Genomic DNA, 21,267 nt, shown 5'->3' on the forward strand with positions numbered 1-21,267 from the left:
CACAATCATCACTCAGAAGACTAAATTCAGTAATATTTCTAAAAATTCACCTCAATCCTCCATCTGCTTCTGCCAAAAGACTCGATTATTTACAGACCGCCGTCATATGACTGGAATATTGCTGAGTGCGGCGTTAAACAACAAACCCAAAAACTAACATGCCATATACCAAATGTTTATTTTAAGATCATTGGTATAATCTATACATGGTACAATTTTTTTAAACATTTGTAATTGCATTCATCTCCAGCTTGTTTATGTGTTAATTGATCATGTATAGTTTACGTATCTATGTATTTACATATAATTTAAATATATATTACATGTACTATGTACCCTGTCCAATGAGGACGTTTAGTAAATAAAATAAAAGCAATTTTGACTATATCACAAACATGGCCTGGAAAGCGTTTGGTGCGTCGATTCTAAATTACACGTGGGAAAATTAATCTTATGCTGGCGCGCTCATTGCCATCCGCTCATGTTAAATAAGATTCCTTTTATTCGCTTGCACAACAGCTATTGTTGCTCCTGAGACCTTTACCTTCATTGGGTTGACAGCGTTGACAAAAACTGTTCAAGGGAGTTAACTCCAATATCACCATCTCACGAAGACATCTGTCGAATACTTGAGATTTTACTAACACTTCAATCACTGTTCCAAATAATGATCGAAGTGGCGATTTTTTTAAAACATTTCTTTGTTCTTATGACAACATGAGTGAATGAGTGTGGTTTTACGCCGCTTTTAGCTATATTCCAGCAATATCACGGCTTTGGATACCAGAAATGGGCTTCACACATTGTACCCAAGTTGGGAATCGGACCCGGGTCTTCGGCGTGAGAGCGAACACTTTAACCACTAGGATACCAAACTGCTCCTTATGACAAGGAGTTACGCTTATCACCAAATAATCACATATTTTATTCTTTAAGCACGTTAATTCCAGATAAAAGAACGTGCATATCATTTAACATTCTTCAATATGTAAAGATGCTGAACGAAAAATAATAAGAAAGAATGGGTTGTATGCGTAAATGGGAGCCTACCCTTGAAGATCCGGGGTAGAATAGGTCTTCAGCAACCCATGTTTGTCGTAAAAGGCGACAATACTTGTCGGGAGGCGACTAACGGGATCGGGTGATCAGGCTCGCTGACTTGGTTGATGCATATCATTGTATTCCAATTGCTTGGATAGATGCTCATGATGTCAATCACTGGATTGTCTGGTCCAGACTCGATAATTTACAGACCGCCGTCATATAGCTGGAATATTGCTGCATGAGGCGTTAAACAACAAACAAACAAACAAACAAATAGGAGTCAAATACAAGGACAGAAAGAGTAACATACAAATTGGAGATTTAAAACAGTTTGTAGAAAAAGCCTGTTGGTTAAAATGAAACTTCTTTTAAAATGTGTGCGTTAAAGTCCAAAGCGTTGACTCACTCACTCACTCACTCACTCAAAGAGGAAGAGGATGAGCAAAAGAGTTGAGCTTAGCTTAGCTTCCGTCACCTTTTTAATTATTTCTTTGAATCAATAAAAAAAAAGAAACTGAAATTGCTCTAAAATGTACAAACTGAGAGCACTACATTCAAATACTCGGTCAAATTAGCCAAGCACGGCGTATTATTAACAAAACTGAGACTGGATACACAGAATCTTCAAATAAAAAAGGCTGATACACCAATACGCCATCTAACGAAGGATATTCCAAGAATTGCACAAGTGATGAAGTAGAAGATGAAGAACATGTTCCACTAGGATTTGTCCCCTGTATCAATTCTGTAGATCTAACCCACAATCATCACTCAGAAGACTAAATTCAGTAATATTTCTAAAAATTCACCTCAATCCTCCATCTGCTTCTGCCAAAAGACTCGATTATTTACAGACCGCCGTCATATGACTGGAATATTGCTGAGTGCGGCGTTAAAAAACAAACCGAAAAACCAACATGCCATATACCAAATGTTTATTTTAAGATCATTGGTATAATCTATACATGGTACAATTTTTTTTAAACAACATTTGTAATTGCAGTCATCTCCAGCTTGTTTACGTGTTAATTGATTATGTATAGTTTAAGTATCTATGTATTTAAATATAGTGTATTATTGCGCCGAATATATATTACATGTACTATGTACCCTGTCCAGTGAGGACGTTCAGTAAATAAAATAAAACGATTTTGACTATATTGTCTGTGACTGACTATCAAAAAGTGATGATTCGTGAAAAGATGAGCGTATCCTGCCCCGCCGGTGGTACCAATCACAAACACATGCAAAGACGAGGAAATTATTACACCTGAAAAATCACGGGAACATATGGTACAAAAATTGTGAATTGCATCTGACATAATTTTGTCACTTGATGTTTCAAACTTGGAAATATCATCCACGTGCCTACCATAAAATCTTTTTTGAAATTTACAGTGGCCATGAATGTTGTTAGCTCGATCAAACAACTTCGTATGACGCTCTTTTGAAATCTTGGTAAAAATAGTATGTTTGATTGTACGTCAAAAGTCTATTCTATGTCTGGATATACGACATATTCCATACTGAATCTGTAACGGCGTTTCTCTTCTCAAAGGTCTTGGTGACATTGCGTTCTGAGGAGTTTAGTTAAAGGTTAAAGGTTAAAGGTTAACTTATGACGCGTTACTCAGAATTCAAACAGCTCAACGTTGGCGTTTAAAGCAAACGTGCAAAATGTCATAACGAATGAAAATGCACAGAATTTAAATTCTTATGACATTTACCAGGCAGTACCAGCATCCATGTTGGGTAATTACTCCGCAAATTTGAGAAATAATTGAAACAATTTGTCAATTACTGAGCGGCCGTCACAGTCAGCGGGACCTCGTTGCAGGCATCTCCAGGAATCCTTTAGGTCAGATGCATATACTTAGCACCTGAAATTTGAGTGCCGGATCTCATAGGTCGAGGTCAGAGGTCAGCCAACCACATGCGTTCGCATCCTCTCGCGCGTATCTCACGTGCGATGAATTGACATGGACTATTTCAGATTTGTTTACGTCCATGGCTCATCTAGCCATGCAAGAGTCAGTTTTATCTGTAGACTTGGTGGATACGTTCGGATTGCGGGGATTTTGCGATAACGCGTTGGACGTGTCAGTGTTTCTTTATGGAACTGTGTGAAATCTACACTTTTCTTAGTGTACAGCTTGCTCTCAATTGAAATGCTGTCTGAGCGATTCCAAATGTTTGGGACAGGCCTGTCGCTGGATTTAACAAAGTCGGGAAAGTTTTGAGTGGATTGACAGGTCTGTCGCTGGATTTAACAAAGTCGGGAAAGTTTTGAGTGGAGCGTTATGGCTCTCTTTATAACTGAGATGTGATCTGTCATAAAAAGGGTTATTGTAAGTTTGACAAGTTTATCAACTTTGTCAATCATTGTTTAAGTGTACTGAACGTGTACTAACAGTATAAGTCTTCCATACAAACCCGGAATTATCCAAGCTTTTGAAATTTGAATTCTTCGCGGTCATGTGGTACAGATATGGCTTTGTTTTGAGTTGACTGGGTCAAGTCTGCCAGCGTTCTATTGTTGCTCTGTGTTGATAAGTGTCATATGTGACGAGCCAGACAAAGGGGAGTCTGAATCAGCGAGAGAAAATTTAACTTTTAGCACGTGAAACCCCATCCTGTACCCTTCCTTGTGAAATTATCCAAAAAACGTGCGGGGACACAGCTCGAGTTTTGATGCACTCAACACGTTGCCGGGGACCCTCCTTAGAAGAAACATGACGGTGAAAATGAATCGCCGAGCTTTCATCTTCCCGCATCCTGGATTAACGTGCGATTACATTGAAACGTAAGTATATTTTACTTATGTAAATACATAACAGCGATCTGAATATTCAAAATATATTGTTTTGCCATCTTCATCGATGTAACTACCATGAACTGGATTACACACTGTCTTGCGCTCATCCGCCTGTTCGGATAAGGGAAAGATGTTGGATTACGCTTTCTAAAAGTTGACTTAAAAACAAACAATAACAGTCTGAATGTGTGCCTTTGCTCGTGTTGTCCACCCCAACTGTTTATTTTGAGTCTGTAGATACTGAAAACCTCAACTTGAAAACGTTTTACTTCCCTCCCATTTAACTTAACAGTTATTAATTTCAAGCCCATTAACTTTATTTTTAAAAGAAATCGGAGCTCGGTATTGTTTTCTATACCCGTGTAGATGAGGATGTGTGTGTTCGGTTCAGTATGTGGATGTATGAACACATTTGTCCGACACCACGGAGTATTTAATCGTTCGACCATCTTTCTGCCTCTTGTCTTTGTCATAAATATGTCAGCGCTGGGAGCATGGCAAGCCCATATCCAATTACATCACAGTGGAACTCTTCAGTGCAACCATGAACTGGGACGAAGAATTTCCAAGACGCACGACCCAATTTGATTATATAATGGATTATCCTTGCGTGCTTTTAAATTTCAAGCTTTCTAGCTGAAACTTTGAAGCGTTACTCTGGAAAGAGTCATGGGAACGAAGTGGAGAATTATTTTTTTATATTATGTGTGTGTGTGTGTGTGTGTGTGTGTGTGTTATGTGTGTGTGTGTGTGTGTGGGGAGGGGGGGGGGGGGGGGGGGTTAAGGTGAAGCCATGAGTATGGGAATCCCGTGTATAACTCCGAGTGCTATGCGTTACGGTCGTGAACTTTTGGGTTATCTGGTGACTGTTTACATACCGAGATGAAAGTGTTTGTGAAAACGTTTCAATTTCATTACTATTAGTAATAATATTATAATACAAATAGTTTCGTAACTGGATCACCAAACGCATGTTATGAAAACAAATACATTGATTGTGTGGAACTCTCGAAATAGGCGATGGTTATGCGCTCGATGACAATAATCAACGTTGCAAACTGTAACATGTGGAACCTCAAGCCGCAATAGCGTTCGGTTGTTATTTCAACTTATTTCTCTATCAAAATGTAACATTAAACACTATACGTTTATCTCAAAAGTAGGATATGAGTATATACGCGTTTCAAAATAGATGGTAATATCGATAGACAACAGTGTTTCTTACATCTAGTTGGTGGGTCAGCTTTGTGGCCAAAGCGTTGCCACGTCAGACAATCCTAGGTTCGATTCTCCACATTGGAATAATGTGTGAAACCTATGATGTTGCCACAGTAGGCTGGAATAAAGCTTAAAATGGCGTAACTCATTCACTTCTAAAAGCTAATGTTTACTGTTGTATACGTTCAAGCCCATGAATGATGGCCGGCTTTCTCGGGGATACGAGAACAATTAAATAGAGTCAGCCTCTCTCCGAGTGTTGCGCCGAGATGTATAACCACGCTGCGTTAGTTCTGAGTGTCTTCTCCGAGATGGCGCACATGTCTGACAGAGGTTTATATGCTATTAAGTGTTATGTTGGCATTACTTTCAAGTCTTGTGCTCTTCTCCTTCCGAAATTGGACTCTTAAACTCTAGTGCAGTGTATGAGTGTTTTCACTTACGATCTAAAGTCGGAACAACCAAATGAGAGAAATTTGCGTTTTTAGAACTGACGTTTCGAAAACTGGAAGCTTTTTTACATGACATTAGGGACATTTCCAGTGAGAATACTTAGAATAGCGACATCCGGGTACAACCAGATGGTCTCTAATGTACTAATGTGTTTGTTGCCTATAGATTTACCGGTACAGAGTGGGAACCTTTAACCCTGTAAGGACATTGGCTTTGCAAGAACTTTAACCTTCTTAGAATGTAATGTAAGAACTTTAACCTTGTTAGAACGTTTTGTAAGAACTTTGACCTTGTTAGAATGTTATGTAAGAACTTTAACCTTGTTAGAACGTTTTGTAAGAATTTTGACCTTGTTAGAACGTTATGTAAGAATTTTGACCTTGTTAGAACGTTATGTAAGAACTTTGACCTTGTTAGAACGTTTTGTAAGAACTTTAACCTTGTTAGAACGTTTTGTAAGAATTTTGACCTTGTTAGAACGTTTTGCAAGAACTTTAACCTTGTTACAACGTTTTGTCAGAACTTTGACCTTGTTAGAACGTTTTGCGAGAACTTTAACCTTGTTAGAACGTTTTCTTAGAACTTTAACCTTGTTAGAACGTTTTGCAAGAATTTTAACCTTGTTAGAACGTTTTGGAAGAACTTTGACCTTGTTAGAACGTTTTGCAAGAACATAAACCTTGTTAGAACGTTATTAAAGAACTTTGACCTTGTTAAAACGTTATGTAAGAACTTTAACCTTGTTAGAACGTTTTGTAAGAACTTTGACCTTGTTAGAACGTTATGTAAGAACTTTAACCTTCTTAGAATGTAATGTAAGAACTTTAACCTTGTTAGAACGTTTTGTAAGAACTTTGACCTTGTTAGAATGTTATGTAAGAACTTTAACCTTGTTAGAACGTTTTCTTAGAACTTTAACCTTGGTAGAACGTTTTGCAAGAATTTTAACCTTGTTAGAACGTTTTGGAAGAACTTTGACCTTGTTAGAACGTTTTGCAAGAACATAAACCTTGTTAGAACGTTATTAAAGAACTTTGACCTTGTTAAAACGTTATGTAAGAACTTTAACCTTGTTAGAACGTTTTGTAAGAACTTTGACCTTGTTAGAACGTTATGTAAGAACTTTAACCTTCTTAGAATGTAATGTAAGAACTTTAACCTTGTTAGAACGTTTTGTAAGAACTTTGACCTTGTTAGAACGTTATGTAAGAACTTTAACCTTGTTAGAGCGTTATGTAAGAACTTTGACCTTGTTAGAATATTATGTAAGAACTTTAACCTTGTTAGAACGTTTTGCAAGAACTTTAACCTTGTTAGAACGTTATGTAAGAACTTTGACCTTGTTACAACGTTTTGCGAGAACTTTAACCTTGTTAGAACGTTTTGTAAGAACTTTAACCTTGTTAGAACTTTTTTAAGAACTTTAACCTTGTTAGAACGTTTTGTAAAAACTTTGACCTTGTTAGAACGTAATGTAAGGACACTGACCTTGTTAGAACGTTATTCAAGAACTATGACCTTGTTAAAACGTTATGTAAGAACTTTAACCTTGTAAGCATTTTTCATTTTTACGGAAATGTATCTGTTTGACCCATACTGTTTAGTTACATTGCAGGCCTCTTATTTTTTGCCCAAAACTGTACGGTCTGTGGTATCGCCTGCCATTTTTCAACAAACGTTTTCCACATTTATTTTTAATGAGGCCTTGTTGTATTGTAACATCGCCCTCATCCAACCATCATAGGATCATGACACACCTAAGGGACACAACTATGTACAGAGAATTGAAATGCCTTATACGACTGGGCCACCAGTTCCCGACGAGTGGTATGAACGGGATGTGATTTAAGTGAGTGAGTACGGTATTACGCCGCTTTGTCAATATTCCAGCAATGTCACGGCAGGGGACGCCAGAAATCGGCTACACACATTGTACCAATGTGGGGAATCGAACCCGAGCGAACCCTTTAACCACTAGGCTACCCTACCACCCCGGATGTTATTGAAAGGTTACACAGTACGAATTCTCTATAATAGATTATATGGTCTCTGCTTTAAGATATGCTTGAAACATCCAACCATTTATTACACAACTAAGGGAATAGTGATTCTAGGCGAATGTTTCCCACGTGTTAGTATTAGTATTGTCAGAAGCATGGGAAGTGGTAAATGGTAAAACAATTGAACACTGTCAATGAAGGAGAGAAGAAAAACAAACGGTTCCAAGGCCAACGCTAACGGGATGTATGACTAAACCACATGTTCCCATCGTTTCAACTGTGACACTTCAGCCCTTGGCTTTTCTTTGTCCGCCCCCCCTCTCCCTTCCCGGTGGTGTCAAATAGACGGCGATACACTCGCCATGTGGATGTCGGTAATCACTAGAAAAGGGACCCCCGGGGTTACTCTAACCTCTAGGGGGACAGGATGCTACCGTGCGAGCCGTGTGGAATGTGGGCGAGATCTTATCCTCGCAGACACTGATTGCGTGGTTCTTTAATGGACGGAGATTTGTCTCCGCAAGGTCAAGTTGACCCGGTGCATGTGTCTTGTATTAAGAAGCGTTGTTGTGACGTGTCGGCAATTTGCGTGTGGATCGGTGCACATCGTGTCCTGATTAATAACAAAACATTTGCGTTGTGTGTAAATCAAAAGTGTAATGTTTATGTTTATTTTGTACTCATTCAGAGTGTCATTCAGTGTGAGTGAGATGGGTTTAACACCGTTTTGAACAGTATTCCAGTCATATCACGGCGTGTCAGCTTAATGTAGCAAGAAAGCCCGAAGTTATGCAGGTCTCGGACGTGTACCAAAAAAAATGTTTCTTTGTTGTTTAACGCCGCACTCAGCCATATTCCAGATATATGATGGCGGTATGTAAATAATCGAGTCTTGACCGGACAATCCTCTGATTTACACCATGAGCATCAATCTACGCAATCTACGCAAATACATCAACCAAGTCAGCAGCCTGACCAGTGACCACCCGATCCCGTTAGTCGCCTAACATGGGTTACTGAAGACCCATTCTATCATTGATCTTCACTGGTCGACAAACCTGGAAACATAATTGGGCCGAATCAGGATTAGAACTCACAATCATAGGTTTGTGGTGGGACGCAACTCTGTACATCGAATTGCGGTGCCTTAGACGACTGGGTCACCCGTGCCTCCGGCTTCATTGAGATCAAAGCAAATGGTTTTGTAATAAGAAGAGAGTCCTTTCATCCTCAGGTGTCCTTCGAAACCGTTATAAGTATTATATGTGAAAAAGGTGGATGGTCTAGTGGCAACACCGTTCCCTAATCACCGGATTCGATTCTCTTTTTATTCAGGTTTCAAATTTGTAATCAAGAATTTGTCAAAATATGTTTCACAGCGCAGTTGCCAATTTGAAATTTGTGCCGTAAAGCACGAGAAAGCTGCCTTCTGATTGGTCATTCTATTGGTCGGTCAAAGTTCGCGCAAGGTCGGTCTGACGTGACCCCGTAATGGGATGTCCTCAGATCTTTGTTTAGCGATAGCGAGAACTAAGATCTGATTTTAATGAGATTGGGTTTACCCGTCACTATATTGCCAGAAGCGGCATAAAAACACATTCATTCAATCTACGTTTGACCACTGAGCTACCCACCACCCCTAAGGACCACTACCCTGAAGATGGAGTATTGTCTTTCTCATGGACAGCAGCCATTGTGACCAAACAGTACCCAGTTTAGTCGCCTTTTGTGTATTGGAGTGTTCCCTGTGTACAGGCGGCAGTCATATAGCTTAAATCTGTGATCGCCTAGTATATTTATATAACTTGTTTATTTTTTTACCTTGAGTTAATTAGACAGCGTTATCAGATTTTACAGCGGACAGGTGGCAATGTATCTGTTATATGTAAAATATCGATAACCTCCTATGATTTATAAAGAACAGGTGCGATAAATCTTGAGCTCCACACACAGTCCTATAGATAGCGCTTATCTCTGATTACCGCCTTCATTATGCGGACGCGCAGTGATTCGTTCGTGTTCATCTTTGGGGAACATTTATCAGACGGTAGCACAGTCTTTGCTATCATTATGTTTATCTGTTTATGTCTTGCGGTTTAAGAGACACATTTAGTGTCGTATATGGCATAATTCTATTTTGGTTGATGAGTCAGATACAGGTAACTGCGGTCAGTTTGAATCTTGATGAAGTCAGTTATATTTCTATGTAAGATAGCGACGCAAGTGGGTTGCACCTTGTGTGGTTCTATTAATAAAGGTAACGGTGTGTGTGTGTGTGTGTGTGTGTGTGTGTGTGTGTGCGTGTGTGTGCTGGGGGGTCGGGAAATGTTGTCTGCTTTATATGTAGATCTTTTTGTATGTTGTTTAACGCTGCACTCAGCTATATGGCGGCGGTCTGCGGATAAAAAAATCTGGAAAATCCGGTGATTGACATCATGAGCGACCCGTGAAGATTCCGGGGTAGAATAGGTCTTTAGCAACCCATGCTTGTCGTAAAAGGCGACTATGCTTGTCGTAAAGGGCAACTAACGGGATCGGGTGGTCACGCTCGCTGACTTTGTTGATCCATGTCATCGATCCCAATTGCGTGGGTCGATGCTCATGATGTCAATCACTGCATTGTCTGGTCCAGACTCGATTATTGTACAGACCGCCGTCATATAGCTGGAATATTGCTGAGTGCGGCGTTAAACAACAAACAAACAAACAAACAAACATCATGAGCATCTATTAACACGATTGGGATACGGTGACATGCATCAACCAAGTCAGCGAGCCTGACCACCCGGTCCTGTTAGTCGTCTCTTACGACAAGCATTCGTTTCTGAAAGTCACTTCTGACCCGGATCTTCGCGGGTATTATATTATATGTAGGTCAGTTCCAGTGTTTTAGGAGTCAGGCATAGACCTCGGAATTTACCACAAATATATATACTGTTACTAGATGTGGGGCGTTGACAGTGATTGCATCAGAGTGACTGAGTTAAAATTCTAACATCGCATCGGCATTATTTCAGCCATATAACGACTGATTGCATCAGAAGTTATATAGACTAACATATAATCCTCGAAGCACAAAGGTTTTCAAAACTATTTTCTTTAAGGAACTCTCTTAATTTTAGGAGCTGAAAAGGGCATGAGGGTATGAATTGAATTGGGGTTAATTGATTTTACAAAAATGTGATATATAAGATCTTCTCAAGTTACTTTACTACTGCAATTGCACGCCTACCACTTTCTCTACGACTTCTTCGACTACGACTCTTACTACTGCTGAGACTACTACTACTATTACTACTACCACAACAAATATTACTCTTATTACTACTACGAATATTACTGTTACTACTACATCTACATCTACTGCTACGACTACTACTACTACTATGACTGTTATTGTTACTACCACTACAACTATTGCTACTACTACTACTACTACTACGAAGACGACGACGACAATAACTACTACTACTACTATTACTATGACAATGTGTGAAGCCCATTTCTGGTGTCACCCGCCGTGATATTGCTGGAATATTGCTAAAAGCAGCGTAAAACCATACTCACTCACTCACTCACTACTACTATGATGACAATCATGATTTCACTAGTGATGACAGCATGATTATTCTGCCCAAAGGATCTATAAAGGACCAACGTTCAATGTGTAGGGTGGCTATAACAAGCGTGTATCATACTTCAAGCACGAGCGTTACGTCATTTATTTATATTCCTTTCTTAAGCTCAGACACTTCTTATCGACCATGCTTGTCATCCGTATTATCAGAGTAGGAAATACTCAGTCACTGCTATTGATATTTATATTCATGATTCTACCTTTTTTATGCAAAAAGCTGACTGCTTACATAACATACCTCATCTGAAATAAGATCTACTTTAAGAGAGTGACGCAGCCTTTATTTTTGTGCATGTATATATAGCCGTGCCTTTATACCGTCGGGGACAAATAGCATAATAGTAATTTAATCAAATTTACAATAAGTAGGTCGTTGCTTTAAGAAGCGTTGTTTGTTGTTGTATACACATGTATGGGCTTATTTATGTCGGACACAAATTGGCCACGATCCCGTTAAATTCATAGGCTGTTTTGTATTAAAATATTATTACTGTTATGACATGTCGTTTATATTTACAAGCCACGTTACATAGATTCCAAATAAGCGTTACGTCAGAGGCATCAGTAGTCTGTCTTACAGACCCTGATACAAATATATATCAAATACAGCCCATGCAAGTCTACAATGTTTGGCAAGTCTAGATCACTGCAGTATCTGAAAATGAAGAGAGTCACTGGGCTCCTTTTTATTATATTTTTATTAAGATAACTGAACAACTGTTTTTATGTACGATATGTTCATTTCAGAGACTAGATTTTAGTCTAAGGCATCAGGTAAACGTGAACTCTCGAATGTGACTTTTTAATTTTAAAAAAACATAACGGGATCGGGTGAACAGGCTTGCTGAAATTGTTGATGCTTGTCATCGTATCCCAATTGATCCTCATAATGTCAATCACTGGATTGTCAGGCCCAGTCTATTATTTATAGACCGCCGTAATACAGCTGGATTATTGCTGAGAACGGCGTTAAACAACAAACAAACAAATCACAAAACTACAGATTAAATAAATATAACCCGATCGACGTTGTAAAAAAACGACAAAGAAAACATGCTTTCAATTTCACTTGCTGTTTTGTGCTCAGAATTGCGATGAACCATTTATCAAGGAAAACACTACCCGCTCATGTTTATTTTTATCCATGACTGCACCTGATACTTGCATATATATTTATCTATATTCTAGGGTAGATAAGGATCGAACAATGAACATACCCGCGTATATTTTACACGTGACCGAGTTGTATATAAAACGATTCAGTTCACTTCGGATCCACATATCATAAGAGACGCTGAACACTTTTGGTTTATGTACACGGAAGCTCGCGAATAAGGTAAGTTCACGACCAGGTGATTCAATTCCTGTATGGGGTACACTAGTACGCATATGAATATCAGTACTATAGCTACTTAAGATTTGGACATAGCCTCGTCTCCTTCAAGTCTCCACATGTTGGGTAAGTTTATATTCTTGATCTTTCCCACAATTTCTTGGACATGTCTCATTGGCGATTTACAATAACCTGATAAATGACGATACAATTAACAGATTGGCTACACGAGATGGAAACATTCATATTTTATCTAGGAGGTATCTGAGGTGTTATTATTTTCCGTACCCTAGTGCATCAAAATTCTCTGACTAACGGGATCGGGTGGTCCGACTTGGTTTATGCATGTCATTGTATCCGAATTGCGTGGATCGATGCTCCTAATGTCAAACACTGGATTGTCCAGACTCGATTATTTACAGACCGACGTCAAATAGCTGGAATATTGCTGCCCGCGGCGTTAAACAACAAACAAACAAACCTCACTCCATGTAATAAATGACGGGTCACTAACACATTCTTATAAGTATTGAGCTATGTCCTTTGAGTAAATACAGCCGTCCCTAAAAATAATTAACTGGGATTCAGTGTAGATATTGTCACATGGTACGTGATATCATACCAAGATTAATTATGTATTGATAATACGAATCAGTGCAAATATCTTACATTGTATGTCTATATTGTTTATTGCTATGGTGATAGTACCACATTCAGCGAATACGTAGGTGTGAGTAGAAACACCGAAATGTGTGTCAGGCGTCTTACTAAAGCATGCGTTCATTCACGCTCGCCTCCGCAATAAACCACCATGTCGTTGTTGAGGTCGGCCCTTACAGTCAGTCTGTCAGCTGAGGTATTACAAAATGATGAGGTCATCCGCTCTTTTTAACAACGGGGTGTTTCCCGAACGGCCGACTTGGCGCGAGACGGAAATTCCCATCACGTGACCTCTCTGGCGTTATTTTCAGTTTAGAAAATACTTCCTGTCCGTGGAAAAGGGACGTTATCGGTAGTTACTGGTACCGAACTGATGTGAATGTGTTTGTTTATGTCCAGTTTCGCGGTCCATATTCACGTGACATGCATGATAACACAACTGTGATCGATATTCGGACGAAGGAAAACTCGCTCAGCAACTTCTGGTAACAGTCGGAAAAGATCGGGTACCTCGTGGAATTGGTAACTGTCATTCAAACATCCGAACTTATCGTGACAACGTGGCGAGTTCCGATATCGAGTCGTGGGACTTTGAGATAAAACACGTTGTTATTTTAACGTATGTATTGACAGTAATCGACACAGTTTTGGAGACTAGAGACTGATATGAAACTGTTCTTACTGAGCTCAAATGCTGAGTTTTTCTCTCAACAACTAGGTCAAACGAAACGAGGAAACCTGAGAGCATTGTCTCAAATCAGCTGACCTATGTAAACAACAACACGATTGTTCACACTCAAGTACAGAGTTCACGTGAGACGTTGAACAGTGGATAAAAGTAATATTGGCCCCATGAGATAACAGTGATATAAGCACAACACTGGGTTGAATAGTAAGTACATACTATTGTTACAATTTATCATTGTCATTGTGTATAGCTGTATTGGGTCATAATGACATGGAAAAGTATATGAACAAATATATAAATGACAGTCAGAAGCTGTTCAGTCAAGACCTTATGGTTTGTGCATTTATGGTTATGATGAATATACTTTCAGACCAGGCTGTATACAATTATGGTTATGATGAATATATTTTGCAGACAGGCTGTATACCATCTATAGATCAAGTGGTTAAAAAAACCATGTTATAATAATATAATGACAGTATAGATCTTACTGGGACTTCCATATTTAGGGCAATGGATTTAAATTTTTGATATTTATTAATTTTGAGTGATCTTCCTTAAATTAATAACTTACGCACAACCAAAGTTACTATGTGGCATTTCATTACTTGAGACAAATCTTTATGTCCATTCAACAGTAAGTCCGGTTCAAAGTTCAAATTCCTGTTTATCTTTTCTCAGTCAAAATAGATGTAAAAAATCTAACCATGTTAACAGTTTCTGATTTCATCAGCAAAGGTGTCCCCTATTAAGTGTAAGTAAGCGTCATTTTCCCAAAATTGAGCCCTTGGCTTTTTTGATAACCTGTTTTCCATAATTAGGCCCAGGGCTTAAATACAGGAAGTGACAGTTTTATTTATGACTATATATAAGATTCGGAAACAAACAAAATCCTATCATATAGGCGTTACAGTCTTAATCAGTGATATGGAATTTAACATGAGTGTTTGAAAACATTAATACCTTGTTTATTGACAGTTATGTCATCAGTGTTCAAAATAAGCATGTAAGTCAAGAGGTCCTAGTAAGACTCATGATATCCTACTGTTAGAAGTTGACAGTGAAGGGGGGGGGGCGCTAGATTCAAAGACTATGAGTGAAAACCTATAGGACCCCAGGACCCAGCTAATGTACAACACTGGATCATGAGACCTGTGAAAATCCGGTTTAGAATAGGTATTCAGAGGCGACTAACAGGATCAGGTGGTCAGGCTCACTGACTTGGTTGATGCATGTCATCGTATCCCAATTGCGTGAATCGATGCTCATGATGGCAATCAGTGGATTGTCTGGTCCAGACTCGATTGTTTACAAACCACTGTCATAGAGCTGGAATATTGCTGAGTGTGGCGTTAAACAACAAACAAACAACAAAAACTGTATCATAAATGTAATATCAGTCAGCTGCATCATACTATGTTATTAAGTGACATGAAACATTTATGAAATATGTGTTAACCTTAAACCATTTAAGAAACATTTGAGTTAAACATCAAGAATTTGTCAAAACCACTTTTTTGTTTAAATTACCGTGATACGGGCAAGAAGTTCAAACTTCTCATATGACATTGCAACCATGCTCCATTTTCCATCTTTTTTCAGACATTTATGTGTGTTTTCATGTCGTTCAGTATCCATGTGTCATTCACTGTTGTATCTACACAAATCGCTCAACCACGAACCTTGTCATATATGCACTCAGTTCGTGGATTTATCCAGAGCAAACAATCTGTTGAATACAATGTGGTTACAATATGGAACAGAGGGTTTAATTGTACTGGGAGTGTCATACATTCAAGTTTAACAACATTGTATCATATCTGTTAACAAAATGGTGGATGCTTTTTATGTTTTTATACAATGCGTGAGACACTTTGCGGCATACAACCAAATTTATATGTGACGACACATATAATTTGTCATCTGCTGTGATTTTATGAAGCTGAATGTAGATTAAATCTACAGTATGAAAACATCACTTTCATAATTTGTGACATTGTACGCTGTTCTTGTTTAATGCAGCTGTTATGGGCACGGGTGTCCCAGTCGTTTAAGTTGCGTCCCTTAGGCACGCCAGAAACCTATGATTGTGGGTTCGAATCCAGGTTCGCTCCGATTATGTTTCTAGGTTTGTCAGCACCATATCCTTGCTTGTGGGTTTCACCGAAGTGGTAAATGTCTGAGACCTGCATCACTTTGGGCTTTCCTCCCACATGAAGCTGACACACCATGATATAACTGGAATACTGTTAAAAGCGGCGCTAAACCAAGGTCACTCACTCACTAATGCTGCTGTCAGCCATATTTCAGCTCTATCATCATGGTCATGCTAGTCTCTTAATAATTAAACCTGAGCCAGGCAACCCAGTGGCTGATGTCATGAACACTGACCCATACCAAGGTTACCATGGTTACTAAGCTTTATCACTCAATACTGTTTAGGCACCTTTTAAGATGAGCATGACTATGTGACTATTTCCCCCTTCATATCTGCTTTTAGTCATGATATCTAATGAAGGAGTAGGCATATACACTACTATCACTTCACTTCCATATGCCATTCAAAGACTTCATGATATTGGTTGTTTAACATTTTGATAAAACCTGATCAATGAATGGTGTCTCTTATATGTGTTATATCATCTAAGCCAGCCTCTGTAATTCCCGTTTTCTTGGTCACTTACTCAAGAGGAGGGGGACTTTTCATTCTTTTACAATTGTTAGATTTATTTTACATGTATGAGCGTCCTTAAAAAATATTCTTGAAATAATAGTTTCAGCAAAAGCTGTTAAAAATGTTAAACAAGAATGCAAATTTCAAAAGATAAATGTACTTTTTATAAATTATTCTCCGTTTGCAAAAATCAAGGTTTGCATGTGGGTAAACAAGCTGATTATGATTGTCGTTTCGATACCCAAACATAGACTTACAATTATCGTAGTGCTAAGATTGCTTTGTGCATGTGGGCCCTCGTCTGACTGATGATCCATATACATGATATAAATTCATTATACAATCCAAACTGAGACAGTTCGCACAACTGAGTGAGTTGGGTTTAATGCCGCTTTTAAAAGGATTCCAGTTATATCACAGCGTGTCAGCTTAATGTGTGAGGAAAGCGAGAAGTGATGCCGGTCTCAGACGTTTACCACTTCGGTGAAACCCACGAGCACGGGTATGTTGCTGACAAACCTAGAAACATAATCGAGGCGAACCTGGATTCGAACCAACAATCATAGGTTTCTACAGCGAATCTGGGCACCTTTGACGACTGGGCCACCCGTGCCCCTCGCACAACTGAATTGTGATTTCACCTATCATGCCTATGTAATATAATGTTGCCAATCTGTGCATTGTTATCGCCATATTGACACTGGTTGTTTAGCATGTTTAATGACAAGTGGTGACAGATGTTAGTACAATATAAGTGTTATTATTAATCAGCAAGCCGAGTCAGCAGTTTTGTTGACAATGGGAAATGAGGTCAGAGCTTTATCATGCTGATGATGCTGGGTGATTAATTGTACCACAAGGTGCATGTTTAATCATCAGTGACCAATTTCATATTTTCATATCTCATATCACATGTATCAGCTACAGATGGATGCCGGAATGATTCATGATACTGACAGGGTCGTGCTCTGTTGATCTTGAGTGAGTGAGAGAATATTGTTTTACTACGCAGTCAGCAATATTCCAGCCATCTCTCAGTCGCATGTAAATTGTTAAGTTTGGGCGAGTCAAATCAATGGTTATTTATTTGTTTATTTGTTTGTATGTCGCACTCATAAATAAATAATCAGGTTTGGTTGATCACATGCAATCTACCAAGTCACCGAGCCTAAACGACTGATTTATTTTAGCCACAACCTATGACAAACATAAGTTGCTATGGACCAATTTTTACCTAAAATCCTCGTAGGCGTAAACTAGTGGTTGATAGAATGAACAAAGATCTTTAAGTAAGGTACGATGACACACAGTCATACTGATGACCTATCTTGTCCAGGAATTTCCAGGGAACTAGTAACGTTGACAGTGTATATTGTTTAAGGATCTGTTAAAGGAACAGTAGATAAACACTTGCTCTATAGCTCCTAGACCTAGACCAGGGCGTTAGCTAGACATGCTCAGAGGCTGATATTCAGCCCCAAGGCTACAGCAAATGTCAGTAAAAAATCCCAATTCAGATTACGAATTTCGCAATTTATGTTACATAGATATAACTAATGTTATATCGAGGTGTCGTGTATTTCACTAACAAGTACGCATGGTACAAGGAAGAGGCTTTAGTGCTTTGTTTAAGTTGTTCCATTGAATGCAATGTCAAAATACATCTGATCTTAAGAAAATAACAACTTTGCTAAAATCCCAATTTCAAACAATTTTTTTTTTTTCAAATTGCATGTGAGGGGTACGTACTTAGTTTTAGATTCATTAAATATCTTAAAAATAAAAAATAATATTTGTTTTTACGAAACACCTAAAATCATGAAAATGATAGATCAGCAAGTTTATATTTGCTGGCAATAAATCATGACACTGATTTATGATATATATAGAGAATCTCACCCAAGTGTCTTTTGATATCAAATTTATCAACACGAGTTGATAAAAGTGGAAAAATTCTGAGGCTTGCCGAGGATTTTTGCCACTTTTATCAACGAGTGTTGATATATTTCTTATCAAAAGACACGAGGGTGAGATTTTATCTATCATCCAACATCATTCTTTCAACTTTTTCAATTTGTAGACAGTAGTTAGCAGTGTCTTCAGTGTAAAAACTACTGCAAACAGCTTCAGTAGCAGAGCCATTAGTGATGTCATTTGATTGTGACGTCATGGTAACCAGTAACGTCTTAATGGTCTGTAAAGCATTGTGATGTAATTTCATTGCAGCGATATCTACAGTGTAGATATCGCTTGATCTCATCCAAGCGATATCTCCTGTGGGAGCCAGTTTTGGATGATAAATCCAAATATTTGTCAAAATATATTATTTACAAGTTTTATCAGCCTAAGTGATCTGCCTGAAGGCAAGAGTGCCCACTGGCCCTTATCAAAAGATTTTTAATATAGGCTAGTATACATGCACTAGTGTGAGGACTGGTTTCCAAGTCCAGTGCAAATACAAAACCGGAGTCATAAGTATCTATTAATAATCACCAGAAGAGGCACTTATGCAAGCGTGATCTACATATTTGCCAACCGGTTCATCTAGAACACATATGTTTGGTTGAAAAGGCTTTTGGAGAACACTCTAGCAGGCACAAAATATTTACTGTGGTCCGAGACCATATTCGGGTAGACTCCAAACTGCTATGGTGGATAAATATCACAACCATGTTTATAAGTAGTTCATCATCAGTGATATCTTGTCTTCAGGTACATATCAAACTTCTAAATGCCTCTCAAGGGTCCATAATCACTTATTTGTTTCACATCATGAATAATTTTTCTCTAATAGTCTTGCCTCGTCACGATATGGCTGAAATATTGCTGATGTGACGTAAAGCATAAACTCACTCACTCACTCATATTCTTGGGCGGTCGTTGTTAAAGCGTTCGCTCGTCACGCCGAAGACCGGGTTTGATTCCTGACATGGGTACACGGTGTGAAGCCCATTTCTGGTGTCCCCTGCCGTGATATTGCTGGAATATTGCTGCAATATTACTAAAAGTGGCATAAAAACTCACTCACTCTCATATTCTTACTCAACAAGGAATATCAACCCGTGTGAAGTTTACCAGAGCTTTGGCAGGGTACCTGGTAGCCTTGCTCCAAGGCTGTACTGAAAGAAAAGTCCAGGGATGTGTAGTAATTCTATCTTCCGAATATTCAAGTCTAGAATCCAGTCGCTTATAGGGACAACTTGTTCCTATTATTTACATGTGTGAAGCCAATTTCTGGTGTCCCCCACCGTGATATTGCTGGAATATTGCTAAAAGCGGCGTAAAACCAAACTCACTCACTCACTCTTATTATTTACATAATCTAGAACTTTTGATTTAAACTAATAGTAATTGCCTCAGAGACTTGTGCAAGTCTAGGTACCTGGTTCACATAGAACCAAATTTACAACCCGGCTAGAGACTGAAGTACTAGGGCCCATGGTTATGTGACGTTGTTGGAACAGTTTGTTTGTGGGTCACGAACAGGCATGCTTGTGTAACAGAGGCTATGTTTCCATGGCCTTTGTTCTCTCTGTCCAGGTTGAACAGGTCATGCTCACCCTATTCGTGAACACCTGGTGTCATCGCTGATTTCCAGTGATCCATTCATATAAGTTTCATTACTATTTGCCTTGTACACCCTATGGAATCCGTTTCCGGCAGATAATCGGGAATATTCTCTGGAGCTGACATCATATATTGGACACCTGCAAAATCCAGGTAAATACATGTACCCTGGTTCCCTGTCAGACCAGACCCTGCTAATATGGAAACCTTGCTTTCTGGACTGTTACATTTGTATATATAATGAGTGAGTGGGTGAGTTTGGTTTTACGCCGCTTTTAGCAATATATCACGGCGGGGGACTCCAGAAATGGGCTTCACACATTGTACCCATGTCGGGAATCGAACCTGGGTCTTCGGCGTGACGAGTGAACGCTTTAACCACTAGGCTACCCGACCGCCCCTTGTGTATATAAGAAGACATGATAACAATAGGGTGAATGCTGAGTAAGGGTATGAGAGTTTTATGTGTATTCAGACGTCATTACTCTGTCACTATGTACAGATAATCTGAAATGAACTTTTCCCGGATGATTTCATTTTGAATGGTACTCTCTGGTTTAATGGGGTTTTACTGGGAATGGTATCATCTGGATTAGTGAGGTTTCACTTGGAGTAGTACTGTCGGGATTAATGGGGTTTCACTGGGAGTGGTACTGTCTGGAATAATGGGGTTTCACCTGGAGTGGTATTGTCTGGATTAGTGAGGTTTCACTGGGAGTGTTACTGTCCGGATTAATGGGGTTTCACTGGGAGTAGTACTGTCTGGATTAATAGTGTTTCACCTGGAGTAGTACTGTCTGGATTAGTGAGGTTTCACTGGGAGTAGTACTGTCTGGATTACTGGGGTTTCATGGGGAGTGGTACTGTCTGGATTAATGGGGTTTCACTGGGAGTGGTACTGTCTGGATTAATGGGGTTTCACTGGGAGTGGTACTGTCTGGAATAATGGGGTTTCACTGGGAGTGGTATTGTCTGGATTAGTGAGGTTTCACTGGGAGTAGTACTGTCTGGATTAATGGGGTTTCACTTGGAGTGTTACTGTCTGGATTAATTGGGGTTCACTTGGAGTGTTACTGTCTGGATTAATGGGGTGTCACTGGGAGTAGTACAGTCTGGATTAATGGTGTTTCACCTGGAGTGGTACTGTCTGGATTACTGGGGTTTCATGGGGAGTGGCA

General features: G+C 39.1%; 1 protein-coding gene across 2 annotated transcripts in view; it reads left to right on the forward strand.

The window, feature by feature from the left end:
• Positions 1–3,387: 3,387 nt before the first annotated feature.
• LOC139478110 (uncharacterized) overlaps positions 3,388–21,267 on the forward strand; it is a 72,530-nt gene continuing 54,650 nt past the window's right edge. The window contains exon 1 of one of the 2 annotated variants that reach the window (XM_071260425.1): positions 3,388–3,847. In XM_071260425.1, coding sequence (XP_071116526.1) covers positions 3,777–3,847 — 71 coding nt within the window. In that variant the 5' untranslated portion in view covers positions 3,388–3,776. Of the gene's footprint in view, positions 3,848–12,563; positions 12,627–21,267 lie in introns of those variants that run through there. The other variant, XM_071260426.1, reaches the window with a different exon arrangement.

The sequence above is a fragment of the Haliotis cracherodii genome, unplaced genomic scaffold, assembly GCF_022045235.1.
Source record: "Haliotis cracherodii isolate W230 unplaced genomic scaffold, xgHalCrac1.p SCAF_39, whole genome shotgun sequence".
Taxonomy (NCBI): domain Eukaryota; kingdom Metazoa; phylum Mollusca; class Gastropoda; order Lepetellida; family Haliotidae; genus Haliotis; species Haliotis cracherodii.